At 43.4% G+C, this 19,558-nt stretch overlaps 1 protein-coding gene across 1 annotated transcript in view; it reads left to right on the top strand.

Moving 5' to 3' along the window:
- Positions 1-16,621, top strand: part of PLEK (pleckstrin) — a 30,128-nt gene extending 13,507 nt beyond the window's left edge. The window contains exons 2-9 of the mRNA XM_045828883.1: positions 552-707; positions 892-1,073; positions 2,704-2,795; positions 5,772-5,956; positions 7,536-7,640; positions 12,548-12,631; positions 13,482-13,551; positions 14,884-16,621. Coding sequence (XP_045684839.1) covers positions 552-707; positions 892-1,073; positions 2,704-2,795; positions 5,772-5,956; positions 7,536-7,640; positions 12,548-12,631; positions 13,482-13,551; positions 14,884-15,020 — 1,011 coding nt within the window. The 3' untranslated portion in view covers positions 15,021-16,621. The remainder of the gene's footprint in view (positions 1-551; positions 708-891; positions 1,074-2,703; positions 2,796-5,771; positions 5,957-7,535; positions 7,641-12,547; positions 12,632-13,481; positions 13,552-14,883) is intronic.
- Positions 16,622-19,558: the final 2,937 nt, after the last annotated feature.

Raw genomic sequence — 19,558 nt, 5'->3', positions numbered from 1 at the left:
CTGTCTGAGTTTCTTCTTGACACTCACATTGAGAGAAAAACTGATTAGACCACAGGATGGACGTAACTGCAGCTAGCACACCACCATTTCTGGCCTCCACACCTGTGGTAAACACAGCCATTGGGACATGCCACTTTTCCAGTGAGTCCTGTCAGGCATTCCTAATATTCAGTGGAGTTGACACTTGAGATAGAATCTATTTGCCATCCCTGAGTGGAACTGGACACGATGGACAGGGTTGGGAACAGAAAATAGGCCCCTGAAGGCTGAGAAGAATAGAGGTTCATACTTGATTCCCTTAGTAATGACCCATGAGAAGCTTATGGGCTAATTATAGATGTGCATACAGTTTATCTTAAGTTTTTTTAAAGTTCCAAAAGATTGGCAGTCTTCTCCTCCCTTGAAGGCTGCTTTCCCAGCACCCTGGTCACACAAACATGAGTCACCTGTGTCCACAATGGCCAACACGAAGCCATTTACCCAGTCCTGCACCACCTATAGAATAGTTTTAGAAAACATTGTTTCATGGCTCTTTTTTTTTCTCATTACAGGGGAGTATGTTCAACACCTGGAAACCCATGTGGGTTGTACTGTTAGAGGACGGAATTGAATTCTATAAGAAGAAAAGTGACAACAGCCCCAAAGGAATGATTCCCCTGAAAGGAAGCACTCTGACCAGCCCTTGTCAGGACTTCGGCAAAAGGATGGTGAGCTGTCATTACTAGTCACAGTGAATGTTTTGTCAGATGCTGACCTTGGGCCTGTGAAGAGCCTACGATATGGTGGTGGCTAGTCCCCCTCCCATCACCCACACTCCACCCTGCCGTGTTTCATAAGGGGCCTTGGGCCCTTGAAAATAATTATTCCTAATGGATGTGTTTTGATTTTCAGTTTGTGTTTAAGATCACTACGACCAAACAGCAGGACCACTTCTTCCAGGCAGCCTTCCTGGAAGAGAGAGATGGCTGGGTTCGGGACATCAAGAAGGCCATTAAGTGCCTTGAAGGAGGCCAGAAGTTTGCAAGGAAATCCACCAGGAGATCTATTCGACTGCCAGAAACCATTGACTTAGGGTGATTTTCTGTGTTTGCTTCCTTTCACCCCTTCCTTTTTTCCCCTTTGAGGAACTCTCATAACGGGGACTGTTCCAAGGCTTGCTTTAGTCACCTCCAAAGGCTGTTTTCACTCTTCCAGGTGGACTAAAATGTTCACCTGCATCGGAAGGAGTGATCATGGCTTCTCCAAGGCCTCACAACCGAGGAGAGAAAGCCAGTGGAGAGTACATTCCTCATTTTGGATAACCTTGGCAGAGAGAGAGAAAGAGAGCCAGAGAGAAAGAATTTATTGCATTTATGAAGTAGCCATAATAAGCCTTGAAAGAAAGCCTAGTCTTGAAAGAAAGCTTCAAGATCTCTAGGAAGGGAGGAAAAGACAGATGCTATGCATCCAAGTATGAGAGGTTTCAAGTTCAGGTGCACACATTCGCACTGTCAGCAAGGACCAGCCAAGCCGATCACCCATCTTAGGCAGAAGCCATTTGTGCCCTGACCTGGTTTAATGTCCTCTGACATTGACTGGCTTGGAACTGAAGGTGATGGTTGTTGTCTAAAGGCTGTTGGAGGTTCACAGGTAAACTCAGCCCCTGCCAGGGGTTGGGAACAGGGCTCCTTCCTTTCTTCCTGCACATTTCATATCTTCAATCACATGAGTCCCCCCGCCCTTTTTTTTCTGGGATTCTTGTTGCTTCCTGATACTTTTGCATTTATGTCGAGTATAACCTGAAATAGGAGCCCAGTTGGAAAGAATTCCATTGGCTGCTAAAAATTTTCAGTAAGTGTTCTGTTTACACAATGAGACCCTGAGAGGGACTGAAGATAAGTCCTTTCTACAATCTAACACAAGAATTGCACGTCACAGGAGCATGACAAAGTTTGCACACTGAGCTTGGTGAGACTGAGCACCTTCTCCCACCAGGAAAGCTTTTTGGTAAAGACCCAGGAGGAGGCACCTGGTCTAGCTGCAGCTGCTGGCTGGGGTTGTCAAGTGACCACACTTCTGGTCATGGCTGTCAGAGCTGAGTGGGAATGATGTTCATGCTACATGGAACCACTCGATACATGGAAGTGCCCTTCTGTTTAGTTGCTTGCAGTTTCTCTGATCAGGCTATCTTCAGTTTATTACTTCAAGGACAAAAATGGGAACTTCTCACGATTGTGCCTTGTCTCATAATTATTAGAATAAGAGACAGGCTTAGTTAAAACATTCGCTTTCCTAGAGGTGAATGTCTACTCTAGATGGTCCCTTGACGGACACTTAAAGAACTGGAACAGGGGAATTGGGGGACATCAAAAACCTAGAGTGTGTATGGGCAATTGGACCTGAGAACCTTTAATCTTTGCCACCTGTCTGGGGGTAGCTCTCTATCTCGGGTGTTAGGTATTAAATCAACAGAGAGCTTAATGAATTTCAGAAATAATTATTACCTTCCTAGTACATTTTGTTGAATGCTGTGCAGGCCACAGAGTTATGTAAGTACCAGCTCTGCCCTTTAACTACTTGTGATCTAGTGGGGAGATTAGAGCAGGGGCCCCAGGGGAAGGGGGAAGCTTATGCTCCCGGCCAGCCTCTCCAAGGCCGACGCCCGGAGAGGACTTGCCATTCTGTAACACTCCCACTCATCTGTCTGTTTTTGTCTCTGTGCAGTGCTATGTATTTGTCCATGAAAGACCCAGAAAAAGGAATAAAAGAACTGAACCTAGAGAAGGACAAGAAGATTTTTAATCACTGCTTCACAGGTAAAAGGCCTTGCAAGTCTGGAAGGGGGGCAGCTGGGGAAGGCAATACAAAGTTCCTGCTCAGCCTTATGCATGCGGTAGGGGTGTGGGGAGCATGCTGGGGGGATGGCGTCAAAAGACAAAGACTGGTGAACATGAGAATTGAACTTCCCCAGTGTGGACGCACAAAGAAGGGTAGAAAAGAACTTTGTTGTCCAAGATATAGTTTTGGAAAGTCCAGCTCTATCAATCAAAGGGTCATTTTTTTCTCCCAATAAATGGTGTTATGTTAAAACAGACACAGAGTTGAATAAAATGATAAACAGGAAGTAATATAATATTATGTTATAATATATTACATTATAATATAAGATAAGATTTAAGAGACAATATTGAGGATGTCTCAGGCTGCACAGGGTCGGGCATTAAATGTTATGTGTTTAGGTAGATGCTGCAGTGGTTACAGACATGTTCCTTGGAGCCAGACTGCCTTTGTTCAAATCCTGGCTCTGCAGCTTGCTGTAAAACCTCAGGCCAATCAATAACTTAGCCTCTTTGTGCTTCACTTTCCTTGCTTATAAAATGGGAATAAACATCTACTTTACCGATTTGCTGTAATGTGCTAAAAACAGTGTCCAGCACACACTAAGCACTGTAGTGAGCCAGCTCTCAAAGCGGTTTACATGAAAGAGATCATGATTCTGCAAAGACGATCAATTCTGCGAGTTCAGGAAAAAGAAAGAGTTCATTGGGTTGTTGGGATGAATAGAAGATGGAGCCTAAGTCTGACCTTAAAAGATGGATAGAATTTCAATAAGTATTTGTGGGAAGAAATTCTGTTGAGGTGGTTGAGCAGAGGATGGTGAGTTCAAAGTTGTGGAGAAAAAATACGAAGAACGTGCATCTGTAAAAGAAAATGACCCCCTTGGTAGTGCTGATGGTTCATTAGGGGACAAAATAGGATGTACAGTTGGGCCTAGGTTTGTCTGAGGGCAAGCATGGCTGACCTAGGATGGAGCCATCAAAGGAGGAGAACTCTGAGAAGAGGCAACAGCTGTAGAATCCAGTGGACAGATAATTCATGCAAATGGTCCAGGTCAAGATCAGGAAGCTGGAGAGTGAGACGGTGTGACAGGGTAGTATCCCACAGGAATTCAGTCTCCTGGAGTAAAGGCAGGAGCCCATTAACATTGGAAAAGCCAGCTAAGATTTGGGCCCAGTACCAAGCCTGGGTAGTGGTAATGGAAACTGACAGGAGCAGGGCCCTAACTCTGGCAGGACTGAGGTCACCACGACAGAGCCTCGGACAAAGGGAACAAGGTGGAGAGTAGGGATGGGGTTATGGATGTAGATCTAGGCACAAGGTCCAGGCCAGGCCTGTTTCCTGTGTGACCTGTTACTGCGTCCTATAGTACTGGGCTAGAACTTCCTAAGTCCTCCCGATTGAATGTCAGGTGGGTTCTAGAAATTCAAGGGTGGGGGGAGTTAAGCCTTCATGTAGGAGTCAGGTGTTCTCAGCAGCGATCCAAGTCTGTAGCAGAGACTGGGACCCAGGCACTCCTGATATGTGATAGAAAACCTTGAATGTCAGGTGACAGGGAGAGTAGACTGAACTTGTCTTCCAAGCCTCTGCATGCCTAGCTGAACAAGGGTGGAATCTGGGGTTAGAACACTTAAGTGAAGGCCCATTGAAGGTGTAACTCAGGTCTAAGGTCACTCAAATTCTCTCAGCCTTAATATTCTCATCTGTAAAATGTGGTCTGCAATTGTTGCCTTACCTCTTTTACAGGGTCTCTGTGAACATTAAAAACAGAAATTCAGTATTCATTAGCTTATCCCTCTAAAGAAAGAAAAGGAGACAAAAGTCTTTCATATACAAAATTCATGGGAGGCTCACTAACCGACTGCTCTCACTCCTGTTTCAAGGATGGCATACTCTACCACTCTCTGTGGGATGACTCGGGACTTGCTGCCTGTGCTGTGGGCTCTCTGGTTGGCAACATTTGTAAAGAACATGTCATTTTTAATACAAAGCTTCACTGTAGCCTGCTAATAAGTAACCCAATTCATGGATTAAGTTCATTTTATTCTCTTTGCAATCCTCTCTGGAGGGAGAAGGTTGATTAAATGACTCTTCAAGGTCCCTGCTACCTTGCAAAAATGGTGTGACATTCAGTGCAAGTGTTATCATCAGATTTTAATTTAGGACATACACATCTGACCAAGTTATTTCCTGCTTAAAAACTTGCAGTGGCTCCTCGTTGCCAAATTATTTGATGTGCCATCAAAGGTCTCCCCTGACTCTGTGCCTTCCTCTTTCTATTGTCTCCTTTTGCCTTTTCTCCATCAACTCCGTCTCTTAGATCCCCAGCAAGGCTGCTTCATGCTTGTGTGAGTCTGTTCACCCTGCTGCTCCCTCAGCCTGTGCTGGTTCCTCTCCGCCCCTGCCTTTCAAGCTTGGCCAACATCTACTGTTTTCAAAGCCTGGGCCCAATGTCACTTCCTCTATTAAGTTTTTCCCAACAGTGCATGCACAGCCGATTTGCCCCACCCACCCCATCTGAACCTTCCTGCAGATTTGACCCAGTAGCTCCACTGAATTGACCCACAGCACAGTAGTTGTTACAATTACTTACCACCCACCTCTCCACTATTGATTACTCAAGTGGGTCTCCCTAAAACCCATCCCAGTACTTAGCACCTACGAGATGCACAGTAAATGTTTGTGTGTTAATAGAATGAATGAGCAGGTTGGTAAGAACTATTTCTTTGATGATGCATTGCTTCTTAAAGAACATGTAGATTTAAGGAGAAAAGAAAAACATAAACCCTTTACGTGGTTCCTTTGTTTCCAGGTGTCCACGACACTGATTCTGTTTTTCCTTCTTGGAGTCAGACAAATCAGACACGTGGGTGCTCTGGAGCTTTCCAGAGGTGACTGCCAGTGTTTGTTCTTTGGTTAGGATAGTTGACCTTCCCTCTGATGGTTCCATGCAGGTAACTGTGTCATCGACTGGCTGGTTTCCAACCAGTCTGTGCGGAATCGCCAGGAAGGCCTCATGATCGCCTCCTCGCTGCTCAACGAAGGGTACCTGCAGCCTGCTGGAGACCTGTCCAAGACCGCGGTGGATGGCACTGCCGAAAACCCTTTCCTGGACAACCCTGACGCCTTCTACTACTTTGTAAGTGAGAAAGCTACCTAGCTGCTCTTCCTGCAATGGAGATTGCTCTGGGCAGATTCTGGGTTGATTCCCGTTTATGTCCACATATGTGAAGGAAAGGCCCAGCCCTCTACCAAGAGTTGTTAGATGTTTTTGACTTGGGAGCTGCCCCAACTCAATGCCTGCCACATCCAAGTGGTTCCGTTTAGAGGAAAATATTGTTTACTGGAATAGTTTTCTTTAAAAGGACTTTTAAAACTTTACTATATCTATTCTTATTCTAAGCAATAATTCATTTATAAAAACTGATTAGGCCCTAGCACATGCTGAGCACTCTCTGAGACAGAGGAGATAACAGCAGTAAAATCGCAGCCTTCAGGGAGCTTCCTTCCCTGAGAGAGATCCATAAAATCACAATATGCTTATTGTATCTTTCCAAATATACATTGAAATATGCAACTTAATACAAAAAGCATGCACCCGCATTTCCTTTCCCCATCATCTTGTCACCGCCTGTGGTAGGCTTGCTTGCCACAGATTGGGAAACACTGTATTACACAGTCTGGACCTAACCTTGGGCCATGTGGCAAATCCTGCAACAGTGGATTTCTAGGGGGATTTTGGTAGTTTTATTTTTATTGGGGATCAGAGCACAGAAGTTAGGAAGTTACTTAAGAGCCCTTTACAAAAATTATGTGAATGTCCCAGAGACAGTTTCATTTCACTTTGGGGGAACTTCCGCTGTCAGTATGCATATTTTTCAGACCTTTAATTTGGCTGTTTATAGCCACTTAAGTGTGGGATTCCAAAAATACCCATCACAGTGGCTCCTCTTCCTCTGTGTGATTCATTGCTTGCTTATAGCTGAGCAAGTCCCCAGTTCCCTGCTGACCTCAGAGAATGAGGCTGAGCACCAGCTCTTGGTCTTCTCAAAGTAGAAGGGGCTGAGTGGCAGAGGTCATGATGGAGATCTTGTTATTCAGTGTATTATAAGTTAGCCAACTCTACTTTCAAGGATGCAGCCCTGGGGTCCCGAGAAAAGGAAGGCTTTGAAGAAAGAAATGTGCTGAGCTAGACTTAAAATACAGGGTGGGGAAAAAGTAGGTTTATAGTCATTCCTATGGAAATTAACACAATAATTAATAATATTGATAATACAAGAAAAAATTCTGGCAAACACAATATAATGTATAGATGATGTATTATAGAACTGTACACTTGAAACCTATGTAATTTTATTAACCAAGGTCACCTCAATGAATTCAATTAAAAAAAGAGTAAACTTGTGTTTTGTGTACTCCACCTTGCGTGGCTTGGGGAACCCCAAAAATGAAGTGATATCAACAAGATCACAGGAGTGAAAACTAGAGAGGACAAACCATTTAGAAGCAAGATGAGGTGGGAGGAAAAATGAGATGACCAAGGGCAGCCTTTAAAGTTCAAATTGGGGTACGAACCACAGAAGGAGGAGAAGGAAGAACCTACCCCAGTGCCTGGAAGTTGGGGGAGGAGAGGGGTTGGGGTTGTGCTGGTGAAGAGGGTACAAGTAGCAACACACCTAAGACTGGTCTAATAAACTTGCTATTTTGTTTCCCAATAGCCAGACAGCGGCTTCTTCTGTGAAGAGAATTCCAGTGATGACGACATCATTCTGAAAGAAGAATTCAGAGGGGTCATTATCAAGCAGGGATGTTTACTGAAGCAGGTGAGTGACCACCACTATCCTTTTCTAGCCTTTCCCTCTCACCTGGTCCTTTTTCTTTCTAAACCACCAAGTGGTATTTTATTTGGCTCATAGTCAGCTAGTACATGAAACCCACAGAATGAAAGGTAGACAAATAGCTAAGGAGATGATCAAAGTGGCATTGGTCAGGAGAACTGAAGCACGCAGGCAGAAGATGCACCTTGAAAAAAGGAAACTCCTTTTTTATCAATAGCATGTGAAAAAGAGGTGTTTAAAGAAAAATATTGACCTTTTAATTAGCTGGAGGAAATCAATTGGCTAAGAGATGCCATTTAAAAGACAGACATGTTTCATAATAAAAGTACTTCCATTTGCTTATCCCCCTCTTCTCTACAAAGTAACTGGGAAACAGTTATAAGCCACACCTAGAAGAGGAACTTCATATGTTATGAGAACAAGAAAAGGGCCAGTCCAGCCTGTGGGTAGGACATAGTGAGACCAAATCCAGGGCATGTCTGAGGCCAACTCTGCAAGAGCAGCAGCAGACAAAGGTCAAATCTAGTTGGGGAGCACAGACTGAGTCCTGGGGGAAGTCATGTGCAGTTACCGAGTGTCCACAGGTATAGGTTACTGTTAGTCTGGGATGCAAGAGTTGGGGTGAGTGGAAGAGCTATAGTTAGTTACCAGGTGCCAAGGCGTGAGATACCAAGGGGTAACACAGAGAGTGTGAGTGCTAGGGCTGAGGGAGAAAGTCAAGGCCAGCACCTAGTAAAGGCAGAAGCAATAGGAAGACAAGGGAGTGTTCAGGGCGAAATAATCTGATTCCAGCGCATCTGCTGCTGTATGAAGCAAGGTTGTGCCTTTCTGGTTGTTCTGTGAGTTGTCTTAAAGGCACTGCTCAGTTTATAACAGGGAGAATCTTGTTGCTGTAAAGAGAGTTTTGTGCACTGTCTATAGACCCCATGGGACTGAGATTTGACTCATCTCATAAAGGGACACTGAATCTTCAGGGCAAAGAGAGGAGAACCAGTGTTGAACATATATTTACATTAAAAAAAAGGAATTTGAGCTAATTGAGATTAGGTGCAGATATGGATTTCGAGTTTCACCATGGCAAGTGGGGAATTAGTGTGTTAAACTCACCTTATATCAGGGTCCTAAGAAATAGTACAGCAAGAGTTTGGAAAGAATTCACAGACAATTCTCATAAGTTCCACGACAGAGTGACCAGTGACTAGATTAAAGGAGAGTCATAGGAGCGAGGCCAGCCTTACGTAGGGAAGACGGACAGAGTTTGCCTGCCACCGGCTTCTTCTTTGGTTCTGCCAGACACTCCTACCTTCCTGGATCTTTGATTACAGGTGCTCGGAGGTGGCCATTAAGGCAAGAGTAACTTGGGAGGGAATTTCATTATTTTCTTTTTTTAAAAGATTTTATTTATTCATTTTTAGAAGGGAGAGGAAGAGAAAGAGAAAGAGAGGGGGAGAAACATCACTGTGTGGTTGCTTCTCAAGCACCCTGTATCAGGGACCTGGCCCACAATCCAGGCATGTGCCCTAACTGGGAATCAAACTAGTGACCCTTTGGTTCGCAGCCCATGCTGAATCCACTGAGCTGCATCAGTCAGGGCTCATTATTTTCTTATGTTGATGATTCCTTCCGTAATTCTATATTGTTATTAGCCATTAGTACCTTTTCTTGAAGTAGCTGATCTGACAAGCTCTAGTCTAAAGAAGAGCGCTGAGAAAACTGAACATGAAGGGTGAAAGGGGGTGAACAAAGACTGAGCTGGATAGGTGTCATCTGGGTAGAGCACCCCAGTGGAGACCCTGGGTGGTCAAAAACTGGCTGAGGATAGTGGGTGCCTGTGTGTGTGTTAAGGACAGTGGGGACTAGAAGTAGGCCTGCTTCCCTGTTTTCCCTCACCTCCCTTCGCTTGGCCTTGGATAGCTACAGTTTAGCCTTAGCTAGCCCAGCTGGCGCACACTGTAATCCTCTAGGGACCTGTCAGCATGCCAGGCCAATACAATTGAGCCTCTGGATTTTATAGTTCCCCATGGGTGTGTGGCCAGGGCTGAGAACCACAGAGCTGGCTTTTTTCTTAACGGCTAATTTACCCTATTACCAAATGCTACTGTACAAATAGTCTTCCTTATAAACCTCCTTTAAACATGAAGAAAACAGCAATCTGTGTGCATTCAGGAATTTTGTTCTCTTACAATATTTTTTTCCTCTTTTTTAGGGGGACTGGGGGAAGGAACAAAAACCTCTTTTATTTGAATTGACAGCCCTCTTTAATATTTCCAATCTCTTAGTCCAGTGGTTTATAACCCTGGTTCATATCAGAGTCATCTGAGGGAATTTTTAAAAATGCCTTTTTTTTAAAGATTTTATTTATTTATTTTTAGGGAGGGAAGGGAGGAGGAGAGAGAGAGAGAGAGACATCAATGTGCGGTTGCTGGGGTTTATGGCCTGCAACCCAGGAATGTACCCTAGCTGGGAATCGAACCTGGGACACTTTGGTTCCCAGCCCGCGCTCAATCCACTGAGCTACACCAGCCAGGGTAAAAATGCCTTTTTTAAGTGCCATAAAAACTAAGCCACCCTGGGTCTAGTGCCGGGAGTTAGCCCAAGTTAACCTGCATGGACTGCTTGTAATGAAAAATGGCACCTGTGTTCCACACTTTAGATGGTGAAGTGGCTGTGCCCAGCTGGAGGTCAGGCCCCTCCCCACCCTGCCTTTCCCTCCCCACTTCTCCCATCCCATAGGAAATAATTCTATTTGGGGGAACGTAACCAATTTGAGGATGAATGAAATTGGATTATATTCAATATAATTCTTTTTAATATAATTTATTCTGTTGTCACAAAACATAAAATATCTGGCTTCTCAACCAATATAGATTCTTTGATGAGGAAGGACAATGTGTTACACTTTTTTTTTTCTCATATCTGTTAAAAAGTTCAGCATCCTTCTTGGTCTATAATAGGCAATAAACATTTGTAGAATGAATTCAATCAAATATAAGCAGATGACTTGGACAGATCAGCAACAGTCTGTGGCACCCCCAGACATACATGCCTTCCTTAAAATCCCTCAGGAAATACTCATTAGATGAGAGGTGGCCAGCCAGATCTCCACTTACTAACATCGAACTCTCCAGCATGTCACATTGTAATGCTAGTGAGGGCTGCAAGGGAACGTGGTGGTTGGCTAGGGCTGGCAGATTTCACAGCTTCCATTACCTTCCTCATCCTCTGACCCCTGAAAACTTGGGATTCACCCAGTAATTCCACGGGAGGACACGCTATGTACATCTGCAGGTCCAGATGAAACAGTATGGACAGAAACTTCAGGGTCCATGTTTTATAGGCAGCATTGGCTAAGGCAAAGAGCAGACATTCTTACGGAGAATTTTGGAAGCCGATGCTTTGCAAAAACCGTTCTGGACACAACATAGCAGATAGAAATATTCTGGGTTCTCCCTTATGACTACACAGGGTTCCTAGATTCATTCAACCTCAGGCAAGTGAAAGACTTGAGATGAGCTCCTTGATAAAACGACTGGGCAAGTAACTCAGACCCATTCCAGAAGACTCCCTTTAAACTCCTCTGACCAGAATTATAAAGGAGGGACTGCTGAAATTATAAGGGTTTTCTTGCTTTCTACACGAGCACAATGAAAAATGTTGGAAAAGTTATTTATGTGCCTATCAATATGTGGCATGTTAAAGAACAAAATTCTTTGTATTGGCAAGATAGAAACTATATATCTTTTAATCTAATAACTTTTTTGCCTTCTGAGTTATTTAAGTCACTCAAATTTCTGTTGGAAGTCATACACTCAGGTTGACTGTGACATTTTAAAAAACTGCTATAAGCTAATTGAAAGGACTGTGTAAATTCAAGGCAATTGCAAAGAGATATGGAGCAGCTTCCATGAGCCAGGCACAGCGCTGGCAGGCATTGGAGGACCAAAGACAAATCTTGCCCTCAAAACCCACAGTCTAAACAGTGTCAGTGTTTAATTCTGTTAGAAAATGCCAAGTCCTTTCTTCCCCATCATGTCTGGCACAACGAGCACTCCTTCTCATTTCCTTTGATGCTGCCTGATGTTAGTCCCTGATAATGTGATTCCTGAATCATTGCAACAATTTCCTAATGACCTCTTTTTATCTTATTATCTTGCCCCTGGCTTATCTTTTATCTAGCAAGCTGGTTCATTCGGTTTGTTATCACCACATTAACCGCTTCACTTCCAGCTCAACTACAACCCCACCTTTTATTTTTACTGAGTCTCTTTCTGCTTCTCCAACCTTGACTCAACTATTTCTTATGACCCCTGCCTTTTAGTCAGATTGCTCTTATTAATAAACATCTGAATGTGCCTCGTGCATTCCCACTGCTTTTTTGTTGTCAGTGGTCTCTCCCCTACCTCTTTGTCACTCGTGGATAAGTGTAGGTCTTTGCAAGACTTTCTTCGACATCCAAACCCAGAATCACATACCTCTCTTTTAGTTTTTTTGAAATCCATCGTCTTCTATAACAATTATTTGATTTGGATATTTGCTATTGAAGTTTTATACCTAGGCTATAAACTCTATGAAGAATAAGGCCATGTCTTAAGTCTTGTTATAGCCACCACATTACCTAACAAAGTACATTGTATATACATAGTACTATCTTGTGTAATACCAAGTTGGAAGACATCTTAGAAATAATTTAATCCATAGTTTAATAATATCTAAATTGTTCATAGGATACAGTGCTATCTCTCTGACAAAGATCTGGGCTAGGGCCTGGTTTTTCTGGAATTAGCATTTCAACTATTTTCCCTTTTTTTAATTCAGATTTATTTTTTGGTACTGTGTGTACGGAGTGATGCTAAGAACTCTTCATTCTTTTCTTATGTTGCTCTTGGATATAGGGGCATAGGAGGAAAAACTGGAAAGTGAGGAAGTTCATTCTGAGAGAAGACCCTGCATATCTGCACTACTACGACCCTGCTGGGGTGAGATCCTCTGGTCAATAAATCCATTCTTCTAGAAGCCTCCACTGCATCTATCCATAGGGCTTCCATCCCCTTCTCTGCCCTGTGGATGTGCCCTTTTTCTCTTCACCCTCTCACTTTTATTTCTCCCTCCCTTCTCTACCTTTTCCTACCTCCTCTTATTGCAAAGATTTGAGATTTTAGGCCTCAGGTCAGCATAAGCTCAGGGATGGAAAAAAATATCATTAAATTGTCATTTATTTGTCAACTCAACATAAATTTTTTTTGTTTGCCCCTATGTAACATTTTCAGAGGGACCCAATCAGTTCAACATTTTGCTCCTGGTTTAATGTGCAAAAAAGTGATACTTTCTCTTCCAGGCCAACTTGGATGAAAGCAGTGTTTAAATCCAGCCATTTAGACTGTTGAGTATTCAGAAGGGGGCTTTTCTTCAATAAACTGAGGCACCTCTAAAGCATAAAGACAACACCATCTGGGTTGGGTTCTCAGCCTCTGTTTGCAGTGAAGGGCTCTTTGATTCCCTCCCGTGTGGAATAGTTGCATGGGGCCAAAGAGCTGTGGAAACACACTCGTCTTCTCTTATGGGATGTGATGATTCAGCCCTTCCACCTTCCTTCCCACTTTCCTCTAGATATGAAGCTCAGATTGACTTATGTTTCTTCATTCTGCCTCCCTGGGTGAGGGGGTGGAGGATCTGGATGGGGTTTCTTTTAAGCTCCTTTTGCTTTTATCTATTTTGGGGGCCCTGATCTATACCAGAGCGAGTCTGTGGGGCTTTGGTACCAACAAGATAAGGTGTATCTGTACATTGTTCTTTGGAAACATAATGAAGGACTCCTCTCTCCCCTAGGGGGAAGATCCCCTGGGAGCAATTCATTTGAGAGGCTGTGTGGTGACTTCAGTGGAAAGCAACCCAGATGGTAAGAATGAAGTTTTGTCTGAGAGAGGTGTGTCTATTTAGGAAGGGTCCCACACATGGGCATCCTGAGCCAACAGCTGTCAATCATTCCATTGATCAAGCATAAGCATGAATGAATCGCTGTCTGAAAACCTACTGTTTCCCTACTGCTGTGCTAGCTCTTTGGGCCTTGAGGAGTTGGAGAGATTTTGTGAATGCCTTGAGTAAATCTTCAAGCAATGCTGAGAAAAATCCTTCACATTAGAACTGGCTTAAATGGAGAAACTTGTTACCTCCTGTTGCCCAAAACTGGCCCATGACATTCCATAATGGGAGGCTTTTACAGACCAGAAACTTTCTCACAAAAAAAGAAACAGTTGTGCAGTGAGTGGAGGGTATACCTGGGTTATTATAGTCAGGTCCATGCTAGTCAATTAGCAGCAGGGCCTTCGGTGAATCACCTAACTAACCTGGGTCTTAGTTCCTCCTCTGAGAATGAGGGACTTGCACCAGATGACCTCCGGGTCCCCGACCACAAGTCTGTGATTTGGTGTATGCGATAAGCATGGTGGTGTAGAGCTACTTCTCAGGAGCTGGCACGGTGGTATCACTGTGCAGATGTGGTTTAGACATCCAAATTCTGGTTTTGCCTTGGCATTTTGGGTTTATGGTGTTCTAAAGACTGATGGGAAAACACGGCAGCTGCAAAAGCCTAGATTTTCTTTTCTGACTGCCCCTGATCTGCTCACTCCCCTCTCCCCATAGAGTCCTGTTTTAGTTTGGGGGTAGGGAGCATCTTGCTTTTTGATTCGAGGTGGATATTTTAAGTCTTGTCATAGTATTAGCCAGGTTACTGCATTCACTGTTTTAGCAGAGGCTCTAACTTGGCCTTTGATAAAACAAGTTCAGGCTCTACTGCTGGTACTGGTGGTGGGCCTGGCTATTTATTTACTTATAAATTTCAAAAACTATGTTAGGGTCAGCCCTTCATTTGTATTATGAGTAGAGGAATTACGCACTAGACACTATTAGAGGCCACTCACTGAACACTATTGGTACGCAAAAGTGAGACATTTAGTTTGTTTGTAAACTCTAAAGAAAATGTTTCTCCTTGAGTGTTTCACTTATTACTTAAACACACACACACAATCATACTACATACCTGTCTATATAAATACTACAATTATATTATACAACAAATATATATGATCATTAAATGATGGTAAATTTGAATATTACATAATCGATTTTCTTAGAACACTCAAAAAACTGGGATTTCATTCCTTGCAGAAGGGGTAAACTAGGTGGCCTTTCTGGTGCCGCGTGCACTGTCATTCATATTCTCTCTCACCAGGCAAGAAGAGTGAAGAAGAGAACCTCTTTGAGATCATCACGGCTAGTGAAGTTCATTATTTCTTGCAAGCGGCCACCCCCAAGGAGCGCACCGAGTGGATCAAAGCCATCCAGGTGGCCTCCCGGACTGGGAAGTGAGGATGCACCTGCAGCTCCTCATCACCCTCCTGCAGAAACCCCACGGATAAGCTCAGTCCAGGATCTGTTCAGTTCTGGTGACACATCAGCAAGAGAGGGCCCAGAGATGGGAACTTTTCATCTGTGGGGGTTCTAAATATAACTAACCACATGTCACGCGATGTTCACCTGCACCCCACCACATGGCTCACCGAAGTCTCTCTGCCACTCTCTGTGTCCCCAAAGCAGATATAGCAAGCTATGTGGGGTGGGTAGACTGCTTAATCTCTCCAGACCTCAGATTCCTCTTCTGGGAAATGAAGGGGAAGGTCCTCCTAGCTTAAAACCCCAAAAAAGCCTTGTGATTCTCATACCCACGGTCATCCAGCCGGTGTCCCTTCTTGGCTCAATCTTGGCCTTCAGAACCAGAGACAACTCCTTCCTTTAAAATTGTTCCAGAAAAGAGGCATAAATTCCTTTTTTTCTTTTCCACCTCATCCCCTTGCTCTTGGCCACAAGATTATGTATTAAAACAAAAGAGACCTCTTGTCTTCCTTCCTCCCTCTACCCAGAAACTTCCCCTGAGAGCCAGCAGTGCAGTGGTGACTTTTAGGTTGGAGCCTTCTTTTCTTATTACATACAGCCTGGAAAGGTATTATGTCCTTATTATGTCTTCTGAGAAAAGGACCTGAGGAAGCCAGGAGTAGCTGAGCTCTTTTCCACACCTTCAAGCCACTCAGAGCAGGCGTGTTCTACTCCCACTTCAGGCTGCTCTGAGAAGGGTCTATCTTTGTCCCTTTCGGGAGCATTTCTCTATCATTTATTATAATTAGGATAGGGAACTCCGAATCTTCGAGATTGTTTCATTTGAGTGTTTGCAGACAAAAAAGTGACCATATGGATTCCATTAATGGGTTCATTCCATGGGTAAGGGGCCCGGGCAGCTGCCTGGTTAGTGTGCCCCCATCCCCAGCTCCAGAGGGTGCAGGGGCTGGACCACCAGCAGGCAGTGTGGATGATGGGTTTATACAAAGACAGCACCAAAAGGATCTAAGTCTAGACAGAGCTAGTGGAGGTGGCTGTCAACATTGACCAGCGCTTTCAGTTCTCAGCTAAGGACACTGTGGTTGCACCTGAGCTTTATTAAGCGTAAGCTGTGGCAGTTCCTGCTTGGCCTGGCCATGAGGGGCCCCATGAACCCATTTTCAACCAAAGTAATCTGACCTAGATTCAAACTGAGTACCTGTTTCCAATTTTTGTTCATGTCTACGAACTAGTGAAACTAAGCCAAAACAGAGAGATAAACCAGGGATGTGTGTGAAGGTGTATTTCCCAATTTCAGATTTTTAATTTTACGGCCCCAGTGAGGAAAGGAGAGTAGAAAATTCTTCCTGATTTTATCAGCTCTCTTTCCTCCCCCAATTTCACATGATATCCATGAGGTTCTTCCTACTCCCAGATTGTTTTATCAGTGGCCTACCAGGAAAAGACTGCCTTTTTGTGATTCTGTAGTAAACTGTTTTCTTAGAGCATTCACAGTAGTTTTTCTATTCAGTGTTAAACATATTTATTAATATGGAGTCCACTTTATGTTTTAAATAAACATGACTGTGTTCAGTGTCTTTTTGGTGTGGCAACTCGAATGTTTTGCGTCCCATTAATGACTCTCCTTTGCTGCGACCCACTTGCATTGATTGCAGATAATGCTGCTTCTAGTTTCTCAGGTCATCCCAATGATTCTATGATGATTTTAACAAGGTCAGTCTGTTCCAGAGAATAACAAAAACATGGGGAAAATAAAGATAAATCATAAGCCTGTATCTCTAATTTCAAATTTATGAGACCTTGATTATAATGTTCAGGCAATCAAAACAGTCCATAAATGGCCACTAACTATTACGGATACAGAAAACTATTCACATTGGGGAAAAATAAGCTTCCTACTGGGGGGCTGTTCTGTATGGTTGAGCAGGATGTGCACTGCTCAACTCCAGGAGGCTCTGTTCGCATTGTAGTCTGGGTGACTGTCGCTCCTTGGGATTTTCATTGCACACTCTGCATATTTGTACACAGTGGTGTGCAGAGAATTCACAGTGTTGTTATGACTTCCTAACACAAGCAACTGATGATTCCTGGTGGAGTGAAGGGGTCACTTTTCAAGGTGGGTGTTCAGAGTATACATCTACATGCTATATCTGAACCTCTTTGGCTCGGACCTTCTCAGGCATAGAAACAGGTGAATCCACACGGGTCTGAGCCCCAGAGTGACAGGCACTTCCTTCAGCAATGTGGATGGAGGGAGATGCAAACTGTCAGTTTCGTTTGAAGATCATTCCAAACCAAAAAGAAAGTCGGCTTGGCATTTTACTCAGGATTCCAATTTAGATAGGGGGAAAATAAATGTGGAAGAAGTAAGAAAGTATCTGTAAAGGAGAAAAATATCTTTTTTACATCATGCAGTTAACAGCAAGCCAGGAAAACAAAGCATTCAATCTGAAAAATCTAACACATTTTTGGGAAAAGGAATGGAATGAGGTATTGTAAGGTGAGAATCTTACACACAGATGGAGAATGCAGTACAGATTTAAGGAAGGATGGTAAGTGTCCCTTGCGTGCGTGTGCGTGCACACACACACACACACACACACACGCACGCACGCGTGCACGGCCTGTCCAGAAAGTATCCAGCCACACACTATGAAAAATAGAGCTATTTACTCAAGAAAATACAAGATATAAGAAACATTATACATAGGACAACGATGCCTCAGTCCCCTACAAAGTAGGTACTTGGGACCTTACACTGTTCTCCCAATCACCATCAGTTGCCCCATCATATTTTCCTGAATCTTATTGACAGTCTGAAATCTCTTCCCTTCCAAAGGTGATTTAAGTTTTGGAAAAAAACAGAAGTCTCAGGACACCAAGTCTGGGCTATAGGAGGGTTGGTTGAGTCACCTGGGTGATTTGATGTTTCACCAAAAATCTCTGCATGAGCAGGCACATTATCATAAGGAAGCTGTCAGTCACCAGTTGCCTATAGCTGAGACCTTTTGAATCATCCAAATAGTTTCCATGGAGAAATATCCAAGCTTAATGCAAAATTTGATGCAGATTCATTGTTCTACTCTCTCATTCATTTTGAATACAATGGCCACACAGTACACATGCTCACGCAAAGGGGTCTACCGCCCCCACTGACTAGTACAGTGAAGTCATCATTGTTCACGCATGTGCATTCCAGTCCATTCTCCTTGGCTTACATCGATGTCATGCAAACTGTCCTCATTATATTAATGATGGTTGGACTTTTTACAGACAGACCTTGTATAGTGACTAAAATTCTACCGACAGAGGATGACTTTCAAAAGCAGAATGAGGAACCTGCCTAGGTTAAAACAACAAACTGTTTCCCTAAACAGAGCACCTACATCATTTCCTTTGGATTTTGGGTAAGCCTACGATAAACAAAACCCTTTGTGCTGCCACCTGACGTCAGCCCTCGGGTAAAAAGAAAACTGCAGAAGGAATTAAGATTTTGGGTTCCATTTTGGGTTCTCTGAGCAAGGAGTTTCAAAACTGAGTAGAGTGGATTAGAAAATGTCAGAGAGGACAGAGTGGGAGAAAAAGAAAGAAAGGAGTAGCTTGCTTACAAAAACGTGAAATGATAGTTCTCAGTGATTTTGGCTCAGTTTCAGGGCAGAAGGAAGGTAAAATTTAGATTTCACTGGAGGAGGGAAATGAGGATGGAGGAGAGTGTTTATGATGCAATATTTGCTTTTCCCTTGAAACTTAACTGAGTTGTTTGATGAGTGGGAAATGCAGTGGTTTGGAGCCTGGGACCTGTGTTTGAATGCCACTCTGTGACTTGCTGCATTTGCAACTATAGGAGTATTAACTTCTTTACCCCTAAAATGAAAATAATAATAATGTCCCCCTCATAGGGCTTTTGTTAGTACTACATGAGCTGCCTGTAAATTAGCTGGCATGTTTGAGCACCCATCTAATCCTAATTTCCTTTCTTCTGGCTCTGCCATAGAAGCCACTCATGGGATTCCAGGTTAAATATTTATTGAACATTTATTACATGCCAGCAATGAATTCTATAGTGTCATTTGACATTTGCTTTCCATAAATTATATATATTTCATAGAATTTTTTTGCCCATAAGGTATCAATTTACTCAGTTAAAAATTGCTCTGTCCCAGGTCTTGAAAATATAGTCTTCACAGGCTCTGTGTCAGTGGGGTTCAACTTTTGGTCTCTGTCAGAGTAGCCTGCAAGATTCTTTCACTGAACATAAGCCTATTTCTCTGTTTCAGGGATTCTGATTTCCTAAGTGTGTGGTGGGGCCTCTATGTTGGCACTTCTACTTTTAAAAGTATATGTGGGTAATTTTTATCAACATTAAAGGTAAAAACTACCAATAGACTGCTTGAATCCCCTCTGCCTACAGTTTAGACACTGACGCAATAGCCTAGCATTTGAAGCTCTTTACCAACTGGCCCCCACCTGCCTTTCCTAACCAATTTCCCCTTTGCCCACTGTCCACTCCAGAC

This window comes from Phyllostomus hastatus, unplaced genomic scaffold, assembly GCF_019186645.2.
Source record: "Phyllostomus hastatus isolate PE091 unplaced genomic scaffold, TTU_PhHast_1.1 phas_scaffold_78, whole genome shotgun sequence".
Taxonomy (NCBI): Eukaryota; Metazoa; Chordata; class Mammalia; order Chiroptera; family Phyllostomidae; genus Phyllostomus; species Phyllostomus hastatus.
Note: the sequence above shows the minus strand (reverse complement) of the source record. Positions and strands in the feature narration are given on the sequence as shown.